At 35.8% G+C, this 17,640-nt stretch overlaps 2 protein-coding genes across 2 annotated transcripts in view; both read left to right on the top strand.

Annotated features, from left to right (window-relative positions):
* LOC131166208 (U-box domain-containing protein 44-like) overlaps positions 1-17,640 on the top strand; it is a 62,849-nt gene that overhangs the window by 13,166 nt on the left and 32,043 nt on the right. The gene's annotated exons all lie outside the window — the stretch shown is intronic.
* On the top strand, positions 11,706-14,563 carry LOC131166209 (uncharacterized). The gene is made up of 4 exons (XM_058124555.1): positions 11,706-12,707; positions 12,797-13,606; positions 13,698-13,816; positions 13,920-14,563. The coding sequence occupies exons 1-4, from the start codon at positions 11,735-11,737 to the stop codon at positions 14,004-14,006; spliced, it is 1,989 nt and encodes a 662-aa protein (XP_057980538.1). The 5' UTR covers positions 11,706-11,734; the 3' UTR covers positions 14,007-14,563.

Genomic DNA, 17,640 nt, shown 5'->3' with positions numbered 1-17,640 from the left:
AAGGCTCGGTATGTCTAGTTTCTTGCCCTTGAGCAAGCACCAGAGGACGAAACAATCGGCATATGATACACAAGCATGGGATCTTGCTTGAGGAAGGATATTATACGTAATGATTTTTTGCAGAATTTGTGCCTGAAGATTCAAATGCTTATATAATGGAGGACTTTCAAAAGAAACGGGTGCGTGGTCTAACACCAAAGGTAGAAATTCTTCCGGAGTGAAGTGTTGTTCGTAGATCCAAGATGTGCCAAAAGTAGGACATTCAAACTCGCCATTGGGAATTCTAAAAATTTTAGCAAGAGATTTCGGAGTAAGAGATATAGATTTTCCCATAACATTTGTCGAAAGCCCGTGTTCTTTTCTAACAAGATTGGCATAGAAAATTTTGATAAGGTTCGGGAAATGTCCCTTAGCTTGAAATGGTACAAAATTTTTCCATCCTAAGGCTTCGAATAACGAAATGATATGCGGGAAATCAGCAGTGAAGAAGGAAGTGTCAAGAACTTTACCGAGGAGAGGTTTCGTCATGTTTAAATGATTGTGGTAGAAACTCTTGGCGTGTGGAGCCACAAGCCATTGTTCAATGGCTAGATCTTTAGAGTGGTGAGACGAAGTGGAAGGTTTCTTACTTCCAACTGATTTCATCCTTGGCATTTTGAAGTTTCTTAGTGGAAGAATGAAGGTGGTAGGGATGGAATTCGGAAATGGAAGATGAGATTTGGTGGTTTTTGGAGGAGAAGAGGTTGAGGAGAGGAAGAAGTCGAGGGCGAGGAAGAGGAGAAACCCTAAGTTAGTTGGCTGACAACTCGAATGACTCGAGTTTTTATAAATAAAGTTAGGGTTTTTCCGTTAGTCAGTCGGTTGACTTCAGGGTCAATCGGCTGACTTCAGGGTCATTTGGCTGACTACTTTCTGTTTCTAAAACGGCAGCTCAGTCAGTTGGCTGGGTCTCAGGGTCATTCGGCTGACTACTTCATATTTTATTTCTTTTGATTTCAGTTAAGCATCCAGACTTTATGTATCCTAATACTTTTTATTTCAATAAGATAGGCTTTTTATACTTATTTTCTATTTCAATACATTTGTATGATGTTCCATAAATTCAAGATTAATTGAAATTAAAGAATTTATCATTTCATTTTTGGTACCTATATTTTCTTGGGCCCGGGTGGTTTAACAAAGGATGTTTCTTTAATTCTCCAAACTTGTTTTGTTTTCACATCTTTCCTCTTAAATGGGCATTCAAACTTTATATGTCCCTTTTTCTTACATTGATAGCATATGGTGTTAGTGTAGGCATTAGAAGATGTGCTAGCATAATCTTTGGATGCTTTTGAAAAATAACCCATGTAAAGATTCTTTTTCTTTTTATTTTCAACCCCATTAAATCCAATGCCTTCTTTGTTTAAGGTCATCCTTTGTGAGCCTATCATTTTGCCAAAGTTTTCTTTTCCTTTTGTGAAGTTGTAAATGATCTTTTCTTTATCTTCAATTTGATTTTTGAGATCATTTATCTCAATATCTTTCTTGTCATCAACCTTCTTTTGTGATTTCTCTAATTCTTAAGATAATTTTTTGATTTTATCCTCTAATTTTGAAATATATATGTCCTTCTTATATTCCATAGAGGATAGGGATCGAAGATCTTCTATCATCTTTTCATTTTTGCTTTCTAGTTTCTTGATTTTTAAAACTTTTTCATTTTCAGTAAGATTTTTAGATTCTAACTCCTTTGTCATAGCTTCTAATTCTTTTATTGCAGCATCATACTTATTTTCTATTTTCTTGAGTTTTGTATCTTTATCATTTTCAGCAATATTACTTGATTCTAGATCTTTCATTATTCCATCGATCTTGTTTTTCAATGATGTGTTTTGTTTAGTTACTTTGATTAGCATCTTATGTACTTTGAATAAATCATTTTGTAATTCATCATAAGAAGGCATACACTCATCATTGGATTCATTTGATGAATCACTACAAGAATTGTTTAAGGATTTGGATGAGGAACTTTCCTCATCGTCCCAAGCCATAAAGCAGGTATAAGCAACCTTTTGGTCACTTGATTCACATTCTGAACTACTTGTACTATCCCAAGTAGTAGCTTTCATGGCCTTTTTCCTTTTCTTTTTAGAATCTTTCTTAAGTAATGGACACTCCGGTTTTATATGTCCAACTTTGTTGTAATTATAACATGTAGGATTTTTATTTTAAGATTTCTTTTTGCTAATTTCTTCTTCTTCTAATTCGGAGTCTTGGTTTCTTCTTTTGAATTTGTTTTTCCTTCTAAGGATTTTTGCAAGTTTCTTAGAAATGAAGGCTAGTTCATCTTCATCCATCTCTTCTTCACTACTAGCGTTTTCTTTTGAGGCTTTGAAGGCTATTGATTCTTGGGCTTTGGTTTTTCCACTCCTTTCATTTATTGCCATTTCATATGTGAGTAAAGAACCTATTAGCTCATCTAAGGAGGTGTCTTTCAAATTTTTTCCTTCCGTTATGGCAGTGGCCTTTGGTTCCCATATAGGTGGCAGTCCTCTAAAATTTTTCTTATCATCTCATAGGTAGTGTAGGTTTTTCCTAAGGCATTTAGGGAATTTATTATGTGAGTGAACCTAGTGAACATATTAGTTATGGATTCATCAGGGTTCATCCTAAAAGTTTCATATTCGCTTGTAAGCATATTAATCCTATTATCCCTAACATCTATAGTTCCTTCGTAAGTGACTTCTAGCTTGTCCCATATTTCCTTAGCCGATTTGCAAGCCATTACTCTATTAAATTCATTAGCATCTAAAGCACAATACAAAACATTTATGGCACTAGAGGTTATTTGAAGCATTTTGTAATCTATATCGGTCAAGTACTTTTTTTCTTTAGGAATTTGTTTTCCATCTACTATTTTTGTAGGAATTCGATTTCCATCCATAACAACTTCCCATGCTTTCCAATCCATATGTTGAAGATAGATTTGCATTCGTTTTTTCCAAAAAGTGTAGTTTTGTCTACAAAAGATAGGAGCCCTAGTTGAAGATTGTCCCTCTCCAAAAGGAGCTATGCCTATATGAGCCATTAAGATCTTTTTATAGCTACTAATTAAGATTTTCTATAACCCCGCTCTGATACCAATTGAAAACAAAGGTGTAGTCCCAAGAAAAAAGGGGGGGGGGGAATGAATTGGATTAAAAATTTCTTTTACTTCTTTTTAATATATTCTTGACTTCTTGTTGATTTACCAAATACACAACCAATACTTAAAATAATATCCAATCCACAACCATATACCAATAAAGTATTTAATCAAGTAATCAATCAATCAACCAAACCAATCAAGTTTTCCAGTCAACCACAATATCCAATCAAGATAGTTATTTTGTTTGCAGCCCTGCGTATATGAATTTGTAAGCCCTGTAGAGAATGTAATTTGTTTCTCAATTTAATATTCAACAAAACATTAACACTCTTCCCAAAATTCAGAATTCAAATAAACTCTTAGTTAATTTATCTTTGGGTGTTAACCAAGTAACGTACTCTCATATGGTTTTCGCAAAGTATGATTTAACCAACGTACTCCCTTTCGGTTTCCACAACCCAAATCAAAATTAGACTTTAAGCGTACTTGATTTTCAAATATACGTAGTATATATGATTACAAATTAAATCATCCACGCAATTTATATGTGCTGAAAATAAAGAGTAAGGGAAAGAGAGAGTGAGATCGTTGTTTTTACGAGGTTTGGCTTATACCCAGCCTACGTCCTCGCCTTTGGCAAACCACCAAAGGATTACTAAAATTAGTTCCTATGTTGGGCGGAACAACACTGTTTACACACTCTTTCAGTAGGATAGAGCCCGCCTCTCCAAACGATGTACCCTCGTTTGGTCACTCCTTCAATTAGGCTAGAGCCCGCCTCTCTAAGCGATTTCCACTCGCTTAGCCAACGATCCGAACACCTCGAATCGTCCAAGAACTACACAAAATATGATGAAAATACTGCGTACAAAAGCACTCTTAAAACAGAGTAGATTAGTACAATTTCAGCTCTAGGTAGTTTAATAATTTAAATACCAATAAGAAATAGAATTGAAGCTCAAGAGTAGAATTCACCAAGGGTTCTTTTGTGATTTTAGAAAACTCAGTATGAGTACCTTAGGTTGGTGTTTCAGCAGTAATTCAGATGATTTCTCTTCAGCAGGAGTTTGAGCGATATGGAGCTTTGAAAGAGATTGAGAGATTTGATGCAAGTATGCTGTGTGACTGCTTGTATATTAAAATCTTGGGATTAAAGGAGTATTTATAGGTATTCTAGGATTAGTTTCCTTGTTCCCCAAGTGACTTGGAGTGTCCTCCAAGTCTTATTTGAAAAATCGATTTTTGAAATTTTCCCGTTGGAATTTAAAAATTCAAAACCCGTGGAGTCAGTTGGCTGGACAGGCGATTAGGTAGTGTAATTTCACAGGGTCAGTTGGCTGGACAGGCGACTGACACCCTTCTGTCTCCCAGAAATTAATTGAGGAAATGGTTAGTCGGCTGGGGAGACATAGTTCATTTTGGGTTAGTCGGCTGGGTATTGTCAGTCGGATGAACAGTTATTTCAGCTGGTATTTCTCTGTCAGTCGGCTCACTGAACCAGAGTATTTCTAGTCAGTCGGTTGGGCAGACCTTTTACTGAAATTTTGATGATTTTTCAATTTTAGTTTTGCTCACATATTTTGATCTTTCATAAAACATTTTCCGGGGTTTTTAAAATAGGTCTCTAAGTCCATAAATATCCCCTAAAGAGCTTCAACAATATTTCAAAAGGTATTTAAATATTAAAGCACATACATAAAGACTTCTAAGCTTTTAGTCATTCTTGAACACTTTCAGTCTTCATGCTTTGGTCTTTTTCTCGTCTTCAATCTTTAAGATACTTTGAGCTTTTCATTGAGTTCTCTTTAATATCCATGCTCTCATTATCTTCAAGCTTTAGTCTTTTGATGCTTAAGTGCTCGGAGAAGCTTTCACTTGACTTGTCTTTGATTTCCAAGCTTGCATCTATGACAAATGTGAGATGAGTTATATATTCCTGAAATAAAATCACTCAACAACACATGTTAAACCATCTTCATTTGTTATCATCAAAACAAGATTGAAAAGCTTAGTAAGGGCAACAATCTCTATGTTTGCATGAATATGTTAGTGTAAACGTTAGTATGTACGTTTTTTGAGGGTACACCTTATTTCTATAGTTTTGGGTCCTCCTTGGATAAATCTATTTTTAGTCCCTTAATGATTTTGGTCATTGTCATGTGTTGATCCTCTTGTTCCTACTCTTATAACTCTAGAGAAAAAATCAGCTAGTTTTTGACTCAGAGAAACTATTAAGGGTTTATGAACATGGAAATTAGCGGCAAACACCATGCAGCCGCCTCTCTTGCCCTTTCACTTTTGACTTTCTTGATATGCATCCTAGTGTGACTTGGATTTGCGGACATGTACTTAGAAAACATGTACTTAGCAGTTTTTAGTTTCTTATTCTATTGCTCTTTATGTTTAAGTTCTTCATCTTTCTAGTTCTATGTGTTCTTTTTCCTTGTCTATTTTCTCTGTTTCTACTTTTCTTCATATTTTGGAGTGCTTGCTAACCCTGGGAGGAAGCATGCAATGGATGTAGAAATGGATGCATTGACCACGTAAAGGACATAGTACTTGGTGCGTCTTCCTCGAGTTAGATGGGTGTCATTGGGTGTACACTGTCGAATATCTTCCTCATGGTTCTATTGAATGGCTTAAGGATTAATTGGTTGCTAAGGGGATATACTCGAACATATAATATTGATTATTTAGAGACCTTCTCTCTCATTGCTCGCTTAATTCTGTTCTTGTATTGATCTCTTTGGTAATGAATTTTAATTGGCCTTTTTATGAGAAGATGTGAAGATTTCCTTTTTGTATGGAGATTTGTAGAAAGTGGTGTACATGGAGCAACCTCCTCGCTATGTTGCTTAGGGGGAGGAGGGGGAGGACTGTAAGGTATGGAGGTTGCATAAGGCTGTTTAGGGTCTTAAGTAGTCTTTGTAAGCTTGGTTTTACAAATTTAACAAGATGGTCTTTGCAATTGGTTTTATCTCATGCTACTTTGATTATTTTATCTTTGTTTGCAAAAATGAGGCCTATGGTGCTTTTAGTGGTTTATGTTGATGATATCATCATTGCTATTGATGGGATTGCACATGTCAAGTAGTGGCTACGAGCAAAATTTCGAATCAAGGACTTGGGTACCTGCTACTTTCTTGTGTTGAGATTGTACAGTGTAAGAACGGGTTAAATCTATCTTAGTGAAAATATTCCTTGGACTTCCTTAGTGAAACAGGAATGTTGGGAGCTAAACTAGTTGATAGTCTATGGATCCCAGTGTAAAGTTGTCTAGGGATGTTGTACCAGTCATTCCAGATAAACATCGACGTAGGAAGTTGGTTGGCAAGTTGATCTATTTGACTATGACTAAACCTAATGGTATCCTAAGGAATCTTGTTGGCCTAACAAGGCTTAAATCTTGTTTTGATGATAACAAATCAAGGATACGTAACATGTTTGTTTGAGCTCAAATGCTTTCATGTGATCAAGATCGAGTATTGGAAGAACGTGAATAAAGCTTGAGCTAAAAGCCACAAGGAATGATGAAGTTGAAACATATTGAAGATGACAATTCAAGCTAGATATAAAGAGCAAGCCAAAGCATGAAGACTTAGTTCTTAAGATAGAGTTATCGTATATAAGTCTCATGTAAGTACTTCACAAATTCAATATTGATGAATGAAGCTCTTAGGACATATTAGTGACTTAGAGACCTTTTTTTAAATCATGGAAAATATTTTCATAAAGTTTCATTTACCTTTTCAAAGATCAAAGTTCAAGTTTTGAAATCAATTTTTGAAAAATATATAGGTTTCAATAAGGACAGGTGACTGATGAATTATTATACGGCTATCGACATATTGTTTTGACTAATTATGAGCAAACAAAGTCGAGATAGGCGACTGACCTGTAAAGCTCAGTCGACTGATTCTTCACTGTGTTTTCAAAATACGCTGAACTTAAAAAGCTTAGGCGACTGACCTCGGGGCATAGTTGACTGAGGTACATGTTTTAATTGTTAAACAACGTTGGGAAAGTTTCCAAAATTGATTTCTTGGGCTCCAAACTTAGAGCAAACTTGGGGAAAACGGTAGGATACACTATTACTCTATAAATACTTGATATTTTCGCAAATTATATACAATATCAACGCACATACAAATCAAAACTTCAGAGTTATCTTGCTGAAATACTTTCTGAAATACTACTGTGATATTGCTGATACAATCCACGAATTTTTGATCTATTTTGCTGAGATTTTCAAATCTAAATTAGAACCCTGGTGATATTCTTTTGAGCTTCATCTTCTATATTGTTTATTGATTGAAGTATACTGAATTTCAATTGTACAAATCTGCTCTAACTGAGAGTGTTTCTTGTATGAACAAAGTCGTTTCTTGGTTTCTTGTTTGTTTTGACGATTCAGGATTGTTGGATTGTTACCTAGCAAGAGGGGATTCTAGTTAGAGAGGCGAACTCCACCTTTGAGGGAGAGAGGTTGTAACTTCACCTCGTAATGAAGTTGGGAAAAGGAAAATCCTCACAGTGTGTTGCTTGGGGCAAGGATGTAGGCCGTTGGCTGAACCTTGTAAAAAATCTGGTCTTCAGCTCTTCTTGCCTTAATCTCTTTACTTTATTGCAAACATATAATCTATGTGTATGATTATTTGGTTGTTGAGATTTTGTTGCATATTGGCATTTTTGTTGAAATACTGATTTTGTTCACATTTGAAATCAAGAAACTATATTGGATGTTTGATTGGATAAATTCTGAATATTGAAATTTGAGAACACAGCTGGAATAAACATTGTGTATTTAATTATCTCATTGAAGATAAAATATAGTGTATTTAAGATCAAACTTCTGAAAGTCTATCTTTATATTTTTCTTTGAAATATACAACTAATCTTACATATCGTTTATTTATAGAAGAATTGATATTATAAGTTGGGTTGTGATATTATTGGTATTGTGATTGTAATCAAGTTAAATTGAAAAGGGTTTGTGTGATTATAGTCATACTGAATTGAAAAAGGGTTATACTTAACTAAAGAGTTTATAACGAAATTTTGAAAACCTAATTCACCCCCCCTCTTGGGAAGTACACCTTTAAATCTCAATTGGTATCAGAGTCCCAGGTTGTAGTAAATCTTAAACTAGAAGCTACATAAAGATCCCTATGACACATGTAGGTGTATCCCCTTTTGGCGAAGACCAATCCTCATCTAGACCACCCATCTTCTGCGGTGTAAATTACACCTTCTGGAAACAGCGAATGAGAATATTTTTGCAAACTATGGATTGGAAGGTCCGGAAAGTAGTCACACATGGTGATCTCATCCCCACTAAAAATGTAGATAACAAGGAAATACCTAAGGAATAAAAAGAGATGACTGACAATGATTTGAAGTTGCTGTAGATAAACTCTAGTGCAATGAATGCACTATATTGTGCCTTAGATGTCAATGAATTCAATAGGATCATGGGATGTAAATCAGCTAAATAAATCTAGGATAAACTTGAAGTTACTTATGAAGGAACGGTTGACGTAAGAGATAGTAGAATTGACGTGCTCACCAGCGAGTATGAGGTGTTTAGGATGAACCCTGATGAGACCATTACTAGTATGTATACTATGTTCACCCACATGATAAATTCCCTTAGTGCATTAGGGAAAAACTACTCTACTTATGAGATGATTCGAAAAATTCTTAGGGGACTTCCACAAATTTGGGAACCTAAGGCCACTGCCATAGCGGAAGGTAGAAATCTGAAGAATACCTCCTTAGATGAATTGATAGGATCGCTCCTCACGTATGAAATGGCGATAAATGAAAGAAACACTGAAGGTATCAAACAAAAGAAGTCAATAGCTCTAAAAACTGCAAAAGAAAGCTCTAGTGAAGAAGAAGACAACGAATTAGACGATGATGATATAGTCTTATTCACTAGAATACTTGGAAAATTCTTCAAAAAGAACAAAAGATTCACTCGAAAATTCAGAGGCTCAAAAATTGATAAAGGAGAAACTAGTAAGAAAGAAACAAAGAATGATTCTTCTACATACTATAACTGCAAGAAAGTTGGACATATAAAACCTGATTGTCCACAGCTAAAGAAAGACACAAAGAAGAAGGAAAAAAAGGTAATGAAAGCAACCACATGGGATGACTCAAGCTCAAGTGAATCAGAAAATGAATCAAGTGATCAAGACATGGCAAAAGATGACGAGGTAAATTCCTACTCTAGCTCATCTGAAGATTCTAGTGATGAAGTGTGTAGTGACTTGTGTGAAAGCATGCCTTCATATAGAGAAATTTAGGCTGAATTATTTTCCTTGCATAATAGGTTCATAAAAGTAACCAAAAGAAACATAGCATTGAAAAAACAAAATGAAAAACTAATGAACCAACTAGAGACATCAACATTAGTTGAAAAAGAAAATGACTCATTGATGAACTCATGAGTAAAATCAACATGATATTTCAAGAATTAGTAAAGTTTCAAGTAAATGGCAAAAATATAAAAGACTCAAAAATATGTGATCTTAATAGTAAAGTTGAGGATCAAGCCAAAATCATTTATAGTCTCACTAGAGGAAAGAAAAACTTTGATAAACTTGTTGGATCGCAAAGAATGTCCTTGGATAAAGAAGGAATAGGTTTCAATGGAGTTGAAAACAAAAGGAAAAAAACCTCTACATAGGGTACTTCGTAAAAGCCTCAAAACACTTTGAAAGCACATCTTCCACAAATGCATATGAGAACATTACGTGTTTCTTGTGCAAGAAAAATGGGCACATAAAGTTTGAATGTCCTTACAAGAGAAAAAAATGTTAAAGTCAAGAGAGAATGGAGAGTCAAAATTGAAACTAAAATTGAATCAAAAAGACCTAAGAAGGTTTGGGTACCAAAAGTAACACCTTGAAACCCTTCTTGTAGGTATGTTTTAGGTCCACTCCTTCAAAAGAAAGATGGTACTTGGATAATGGATGTTCAAAGACATATGACTGTAGGCAAATCCAAGTTTACCTCATTGAAACTAAAAGATAGTGGACATGTCACCTTCGGAGACAATGCTAAAGGCAAAATTATTGGCATTAGAAAAGTCGATAAAGAACCCTCTTTAATAATTGATGATGTTTTACTGGTAGATAGGTTGAAACATAATCTGCTTAGCATTAGTTAATTGAGTGACAAAGGTTTTGATGTAACCTTCAAACAAGATAAATGCATAGTTGAACATAGAGAAAAGCATGACACGTTGTTCATTGCCAATAGGGTTAACAACGTATATTGCATAAATTTTGAAAACCTGATATCTTAGGAAGTCACATGCTTCATAGCTGTAAATGAAACTAGCTGGCATAACATAGGAGATTAGGACACGCTAGTATGGATCTATTGTCCAAATTAGCTAAAAAGAACTTAGTCAAGGGTTTACCCATAGTAGTTAAAAGGCGCGCCTAGGCGCAAGGCGCAGTGAGGCGATGAGTTCGCCGCCTCATATCAGGTGAGGCGAGGCGACCTGCAAGAGGCGAGACGAGGCGCAGTGAAGCGCGAGGCGCAGTGAGGCGCGCCTTGTGTATTTTTAAGCCATTCAAAGGAGACAAACGAACAAAGCCCTAGCCCCTTTCGACCCTTCGAAGCCTTTCGTGAGTTCGTTTGCGAGCCTTTGAACCAGCCGGAAGCCTTCGCGACTTCGTCTTCGAGCTTCGACCAGGATCGTGAGTTCATCTTCGACATTTTGAAGAAGCACGACCTGCGCAACTTCGTTTCGAACCAGCCGGAGCCCTCGCGAGTTCGTCTGCCTGCCTTTGAAGCAGTCGTGAGTTCGTCTGACTGCCTTCGAGCACGACGTGAGTTCGTCACGTCGCCTTCAACACTTCGAACCTTTGTAAGTCTTCTTCTTCTTCTTCTTCTGTTGCTGCTTCTCTTCTTCTTCTTCTTCTTCTTCTTCCTGCTGCATGCTTGCTGCGTGCTGCTGATTGCTGACGGCTGCCTGCTTTTTTTCTTCTTCTTCTTTATATGTAAGCTTACTGTTTTTTAATTTATAATATTTAGTTTAATTAATGTAAGCTTATAAATTATAACTAATAACATAATATTTATTTTTTTCACAGAAATTTAGCTACTGTTTTTTAATTTATAATATTAACTTCAATTAATGTAAGCTTACAATTTATAACTAATACATAATATGTATATTTTTTACAGAAATTTAGCTACTGTTTTTTAATTTATAATATTAAATTTAATTAATGTAAGCTTACAATTTATAACTAATACATAATATGTATATTTTTTACAGAAATTTAGCTATTGTTTTTTAATTTATAATATTAAATTTAATTAATGTAAGCTTACAAATTATAACTAATACATAATATTTATTTTTTTTACAGAAATTTAGCTACTGTTTTTTAATTTATAATATTTAGTTTAATTAATGTAAGTTTATAAATTATAACTAATACATAATATTTATTCTTTTTATTGAAATTTAGGTACTGTTTTTTAATTTATTTGGAAATGCATTATGTAAGTCTTAAATTATAAATATATGATGCATTGTTTTTTCAATTAGGATACGGGATACCAAGTCTAAAATCTTAAATGGATTCTAGTTCTGGATGTGAGGCCTCGTCAAAGAAAGATCCCGCATGGAAGTATGCACATTTGGAGGATCAAAAAAATAGAAATAATTTGACTTGCAATTTTTGTGCTAAAGTCACAAGGGGAGGAATATTTCGAGCAAAACAACACATTGTCGGAGGATTTCGAAATGTGAAAGAATGCTCTAAGTGCCCTACTCATGTACGTGAGGAGATTAAAGAGTATATGTTGAAGAAAGATATGGAAAAGGAGGAAAATGAGTTATTGCCCGACTTTGATGATATAGATCATTACGGTGAAGATGAAGAAGATGAAGTTCAAGAAATTGACATTCGTGGCAAGAGAGTGTTTACTAGTGATGGAAGTAAAAGATCATACCAATCCAACTTGAAGAAACCAAAACAGAAGGGGCCTATAGACTTGTTTTTTACTCCCGATCCAAAGAAAGCTATTCAAGCTAGGAAAGAAGGGAAGATGAAGCAAACATCAATAAATGAAGCGTGCAAAAAAGAACTTAGAAAAAAGGCAATGGGAGATTTTGCTAGGTGGATGTATGATGCTAGGATACCATTTAATGCTGTACGTTTGAGCAGCTTTGCAGTGGCACTTGAATCGATTGGACAATATGGTCCTGGAATAAAGCCACTTAGCTATCATGAAGTGAGAGTTCCTTACCTAAAGGAGGAAGTCGGTCGAATGAAAGAGTTGTTGAAGGTCCATAAGGAGGAATGGACAAAATATGGCTGCTCAATTATGTCTGATGGTTGGAGAGATTCAGTTGCTAATAAAGACATAATCAACTTTTTAGTGAACTCTCCAAGGGGATCGGTATTCATCAAGTCTATTGATGCTTCTAATATTGTCAAGAATGCAGATAGAATGTATAGATTACTTGATGAGATGGTCGAAGAAATTGGAGAATCAAATGTGATTCAAGTGGTAACTGACAATGTGTCAAACTATGTTGCAGCAGGTAAGAACTTATTTTTAGAACTACTTTCTATAGTGTATATATTGTTTATTTTAATATTTTAATGGCTTCATTCCTTGATTTTTCAACAGGGAGATTGTTGGAAGCAAAGAGGCCACATTTATATTGGACACCGTGTGCTGCTCATTGCATTGATTTAATTTTGGAGGATATTGGGAAGATGCCTTCAATTCATGCAACTTTGAAAAGGGCAATTTTTTTGAATGGCTATATCTATAATCGTGTTGGCGTTGTCAACTTGATGAGACAATTCATTGGAGGAAAGGAGTTGCTAAGACCTGCAGTTACAAGATTTGCAACTGCCTTCATCACTCTTCGTTCAATCCATCTTCAAAAGAATAACTTGAGGAAGATGTTTACTTCTGAAGATTGGAATACTACTAAATGGGCAAAGGAGGCGGCTGGCAAAAGAGCAGCTACTATTGTTTTGATGCCTACTTTTTGGAGTACCATCGTTTATGCTCTTAAGTTAACAAGTCCACTTGTTCGTGTACTCCGTTTGGTTGATGGGGAAAAGAAGCCTGCAATGGGATATATTTATGAAGCAATGGATAGGGCTAAGGAAGCCATAGCTAAGGCTTTTGGTGAGAGAGAGGATAAATTCAAGGAGGCATTTGAAATTATTGATACGAGGTGGGGATGCCAACTCCATCAACCGTTGCATGCAGCTGCACACTACTTGAATCCAGAATTTTTCTATTCAAACCCCAACATTTTGCAAGATGAAGAAATTATGTCGGGTTTGTACAAATGTGTTGGAAGGTTACTGCCAACTATTGAAATGCAAGATAAAGTTTCAAATGAGTTGGAAAAATACAATGCCGCTAGTGGCGTCTTTGGAATTAGTTTGGCAGTGAGACAAAGGAAGACAAAAGCACCAGGTAAAGTGGCATTTGTACTACCTCTTCATTTTTGAAAATTATTTTTGCTATTTACCTAGTAGGTATTCATTTAAAATTTATTTTATAACAGCGCAATGGTGGATGGCATATGGATCAACAACTCCAAACTTGCAAAAGTTTGCTGTGAAAATTCTTAGCCTCACGTGTAGTGCTACTGGCTGCGAAAGAAATTGGAGCATATTCCAACATGTAAGTCATTAGTATATCATGGATTAATTATTAAAGAACAAGAACTACCAATCTACTGCTTTTTAGAATCATTATTAACCATATTACTGTAAACTTTTTGCAGCTTCATAGCAAAAGGAGAAATAGGCTATCCCAGCAACGCTTGAATGATTTGGTATTTGTGAAATACAATCGAACTCTGAGGCGTTGATACGACAAACGTGACACCATTGATCCCATCCTCCTGAAGGACATTGATGATAGTAATGAGTGGTTGATTGGTAGGATGGATGGTGATTCTGATGAGGATGATGAACTTGTGTTTGAAGATGATAATTTGACTTGGGATTCTGTTGCTAGAGTCGCTGGACTAAATAACCCCCCGCATCACACTAGATCAAGAATAAGTACAAATATGCCATCATCGTCTAAAGGAAGAGGAAGAGCTTCATCTAGTAGTGCAACCACTGCTAGGGGTCGGACCACAATGTTGGAACTTGTAGATGAGGATGAAATCCAAGTGGATAGTGCAGAGGAGACGGAAGAGGAAAAAGATGTTGGAGAAAACAGTTCTAATGATGAAGAGGAAGATGATGATATCTTCACCGACCTAGTTGATGATGAGTGATGAGTGATGATTGAGGAGGATTTTTAGATTTTATATTTTGAAATCTTTTATTGTACTCTTTTCTTTTGATGTTGAACTATGTTGAATTGTTGAGGCTTTTGGGCTTTGTCTTGGCAATTTTATTAAATTTCCAATTTTTTTATTGAATGTTTTGACATTTTAAATTCTAATATGACTAGATATTCATATGTTCATATATAAATTACCCCAAATAGATATTTTACACCATTTTAATAATTGTGCGCCTCACCTTCGTGAGGCGCGCGCCTTCGCCTCGCGCCTCGCGCCTCGGCTTCAAAGACCCTTTGCGCCTCGGCTCGCCTCGCGCCTCTGACTACTATGGGTTTACCTAGCACTAAGTTTGTAAAGGATGAGGTATGTGATGCTTGTCAACTTGGGAAGCAAACTAAGACAAGTTTTAAAAAGAAGAAACACATCTCCACTGGTAGGCCTTTAGAACTTATCCACTTAGACTTATTTATCCCTGCCAGAACATAGAGTCTAGGAGAAAAGCAATACGCATTCGTCATTGTTGATGAGTACTCCAGGTTTACAGGTACTTTTCTTATCCTCCAAAGATGAATTGTGTAAGATGTTAATCAACTTATGCAAGAAGCTTCAAAACGAAAGAGGGTACGGAGTTCAAAATATCAGAAGTGATCGAGGAAGAGAATTCAAAAATAAAGACATTGAAAAATTTTGTGATGAATATGGAATAGCTCACAACTTTTCGGCACCTCGCACTTTCAATAAAATGGGGTTGTTGAAAGGAAACATAGGTCACTTCAGGAAATGGCTAGAACCATGCTAAATGAGCATAACTTACCTACGTATTTTTGGGTTGAAGCGGTAAACACCGCATGTTATATGATGAATAGAGTATCCATTAGAACTAGCCTAGAGCAAACCCCCTATGAACTTTGGAAAGGAAGAAGACCAAATATATCTTACTTTCACGTATTTGGGTGTAAATGCTTCGTATTGAATGATAAAGAGGACTTAGGAAAATTTGACGCAAAATCAGACGAAGGAATTTTATTAGGATATGCATTGAATAGTAAAACCTTTAGAGTCTACAACAAGAGGACCCATTTTATCATAGAATCAGTCCATGTAGCTTTTGATGAGGCAAATCCATTCTCTAAAACATCTGATATTGAAGAAGCTGAAATTAAACAAGGACTAGAAGACTTAAAAATTCAAGAAGTAAAAGATGAGAGTAAAGAATCAAGCTCATCTTTAGATGATTGCCCACTAGTTCAATCCGAATTAGCCAAAGAATGGAAATTCGTAAGGAATCACCCAAAGGATCAAATCATCGGTGAACCTTCACGAGGAGTATCCACTAGGTCTTCATTTAAGAACATGTGTAATCATTGTGCGTTCCTATCTTAGGAGGAACCCAAGAACATAATTGAAGCATTAAATGATGATTCATGGATAGTAGCTATGCAAGAAGAGTTAAATCAATTTGAAAGAAATAGAGTTTGGAAGCTAGTTCCTAGACCCACTGATCACTCAGTAATCGGTACCAAATGGTGTTTAGGAATAAGAAGGATGAGAATGGCATAGTAGTGCGCAACAAAGCTAGACTAGTAGCTCAAGGTTACAATCAAGAAAAAGACATAGATTACGATGAGACATTTGCTCTTGTAGCAAGAATGGAAGCAATTAGAATGCTACTAGCCTATGCATCTTACAAAGACTTTAAACTTTATCAAATGGATGTGAAAAGTGCGTTCTTAAATGGATTTATAAATGAAGAAGTATATGTAGCACAACCTCTAGGATTTGAGGATTTTCATTGCCCTGATCATGTATTCTGACTAAAAAAAGCCTTATATGGTCTAAAACAAGCTCCTAGAGCTTGGTATGAGCGGCTGAGTCGCTTTTTGTTGGAAAAAGGCTTTTTTAGAGGAAAAATGGACAGCACACTGTTTATTCAGTCTAAAGACAAAGATATGCTCATCATCCAGATATATGTGGATGATATCATCTTCGGAGCTACAAATGAAGATTTATGCAAAGACTTTTCAAAATGCATGCAAGACGAGATTGAGATGAGTATGATGGGCGAGCTGACATACTTCCTTGGTCTTCAGATCAAGCAAGCCACTGGGACTTTCATTAATCAATCAAAATATATAAGAGACTTGCTTAAGAAGTTTAATATAGAAGGTGGAAATCCATTGGGGACTCCAATGAGCATTTCTATAAGCCTTGACAAAGATGAGTGAGGAAAACCAGTAGATATGAAATACTACCGAGGCATGATAGGTAGTTTGCTTTATTTGACAGCTAGTAGACCAGACATTATGTTCAGTGTCTGCATGTGCGCCCGTTTTCAAGCAGCCCCTAAAGAATCTCACCAAATAGCCGTTAAGAGAATATTAAGATATTTGATAGGTATTATTGACTTAGGTCTGTGGTATCCTAAAGATACAGACTTCGAGATGGTCAGTTATTCTGATGCGGATTATGTAGGATGCAAAATTGATTGAAAAAGTACTAGTGGTACTTGCCACTTTCTAGGAAGATCTCTTGTGTCTTGGTTCTCGAAAGAACAAAATTCCGTGGCACTATCTACTGCGGAAGTAGAGTACGTGGCAGTAGGTAGCTATTGTGCACAAACTCTTTACAAGAAACAACAACTAAAGGATTACAATTTGGAATATTTGGCTGTACCCATAAAATGTGATAATACTAGTGCCATAAATATTTCCAAAAATCTCATCTCTCACTCTAGAACCAAGAATATCGATATTAGACATCATTTTTTGAGAGATCATGTGTAAAAAGAGGATATCATACTTGAGTTTGTGAATACAGATGATTAATGGGCTGACATCTTTACAAAACCTCATTCAGAGGATAGATTCATCTCTATAAGACGTGAACTAAGTTTATTGCATGGTAGAGAAGTAGTTTAAAGAGGAAAATCGGATGAGTGTTTAAGTTAGTATGTAAGTCCATAAAACTGAAGGACAGGCGACTGACTCTCTAAGGCACAAGCGACTGACTCGCTATTGTTTGGAGAATTTTTGAGGAAATACACTTGTCAGACGACTGACTCATCGAGCACAGTCGACTGACTGACGGAGGTTTAAATAAGAACAGTGCGTAAAAACCCTAACTTTCTCACCCTCAGTCTACTGACATTGTTCTTCTCCTCTCCAAAACTCTCTCTTATTCATCCACCAGCGCTACCACACGAAAA

Source organism: Malania oleifera, chromosome 10, assembly GCF_029873635.1.
Source record: "Malania oleifera isolate guangnan ecotype guangnan chromosome 10, ASM2987363v1, whole genome shotgun sequence".
Lineage (NCBI taxonomy): Eukaryota > Viridiplantae > Streptophyta > Magnoliopsida > Santalales > Ximeniaceae > Malania > Malania oleifera.
The sequence above is the reverse complement of the archived record's forward strand: the minus strand, read 5'-3'. Positions and strand labels throughout refer to the sequence as shown.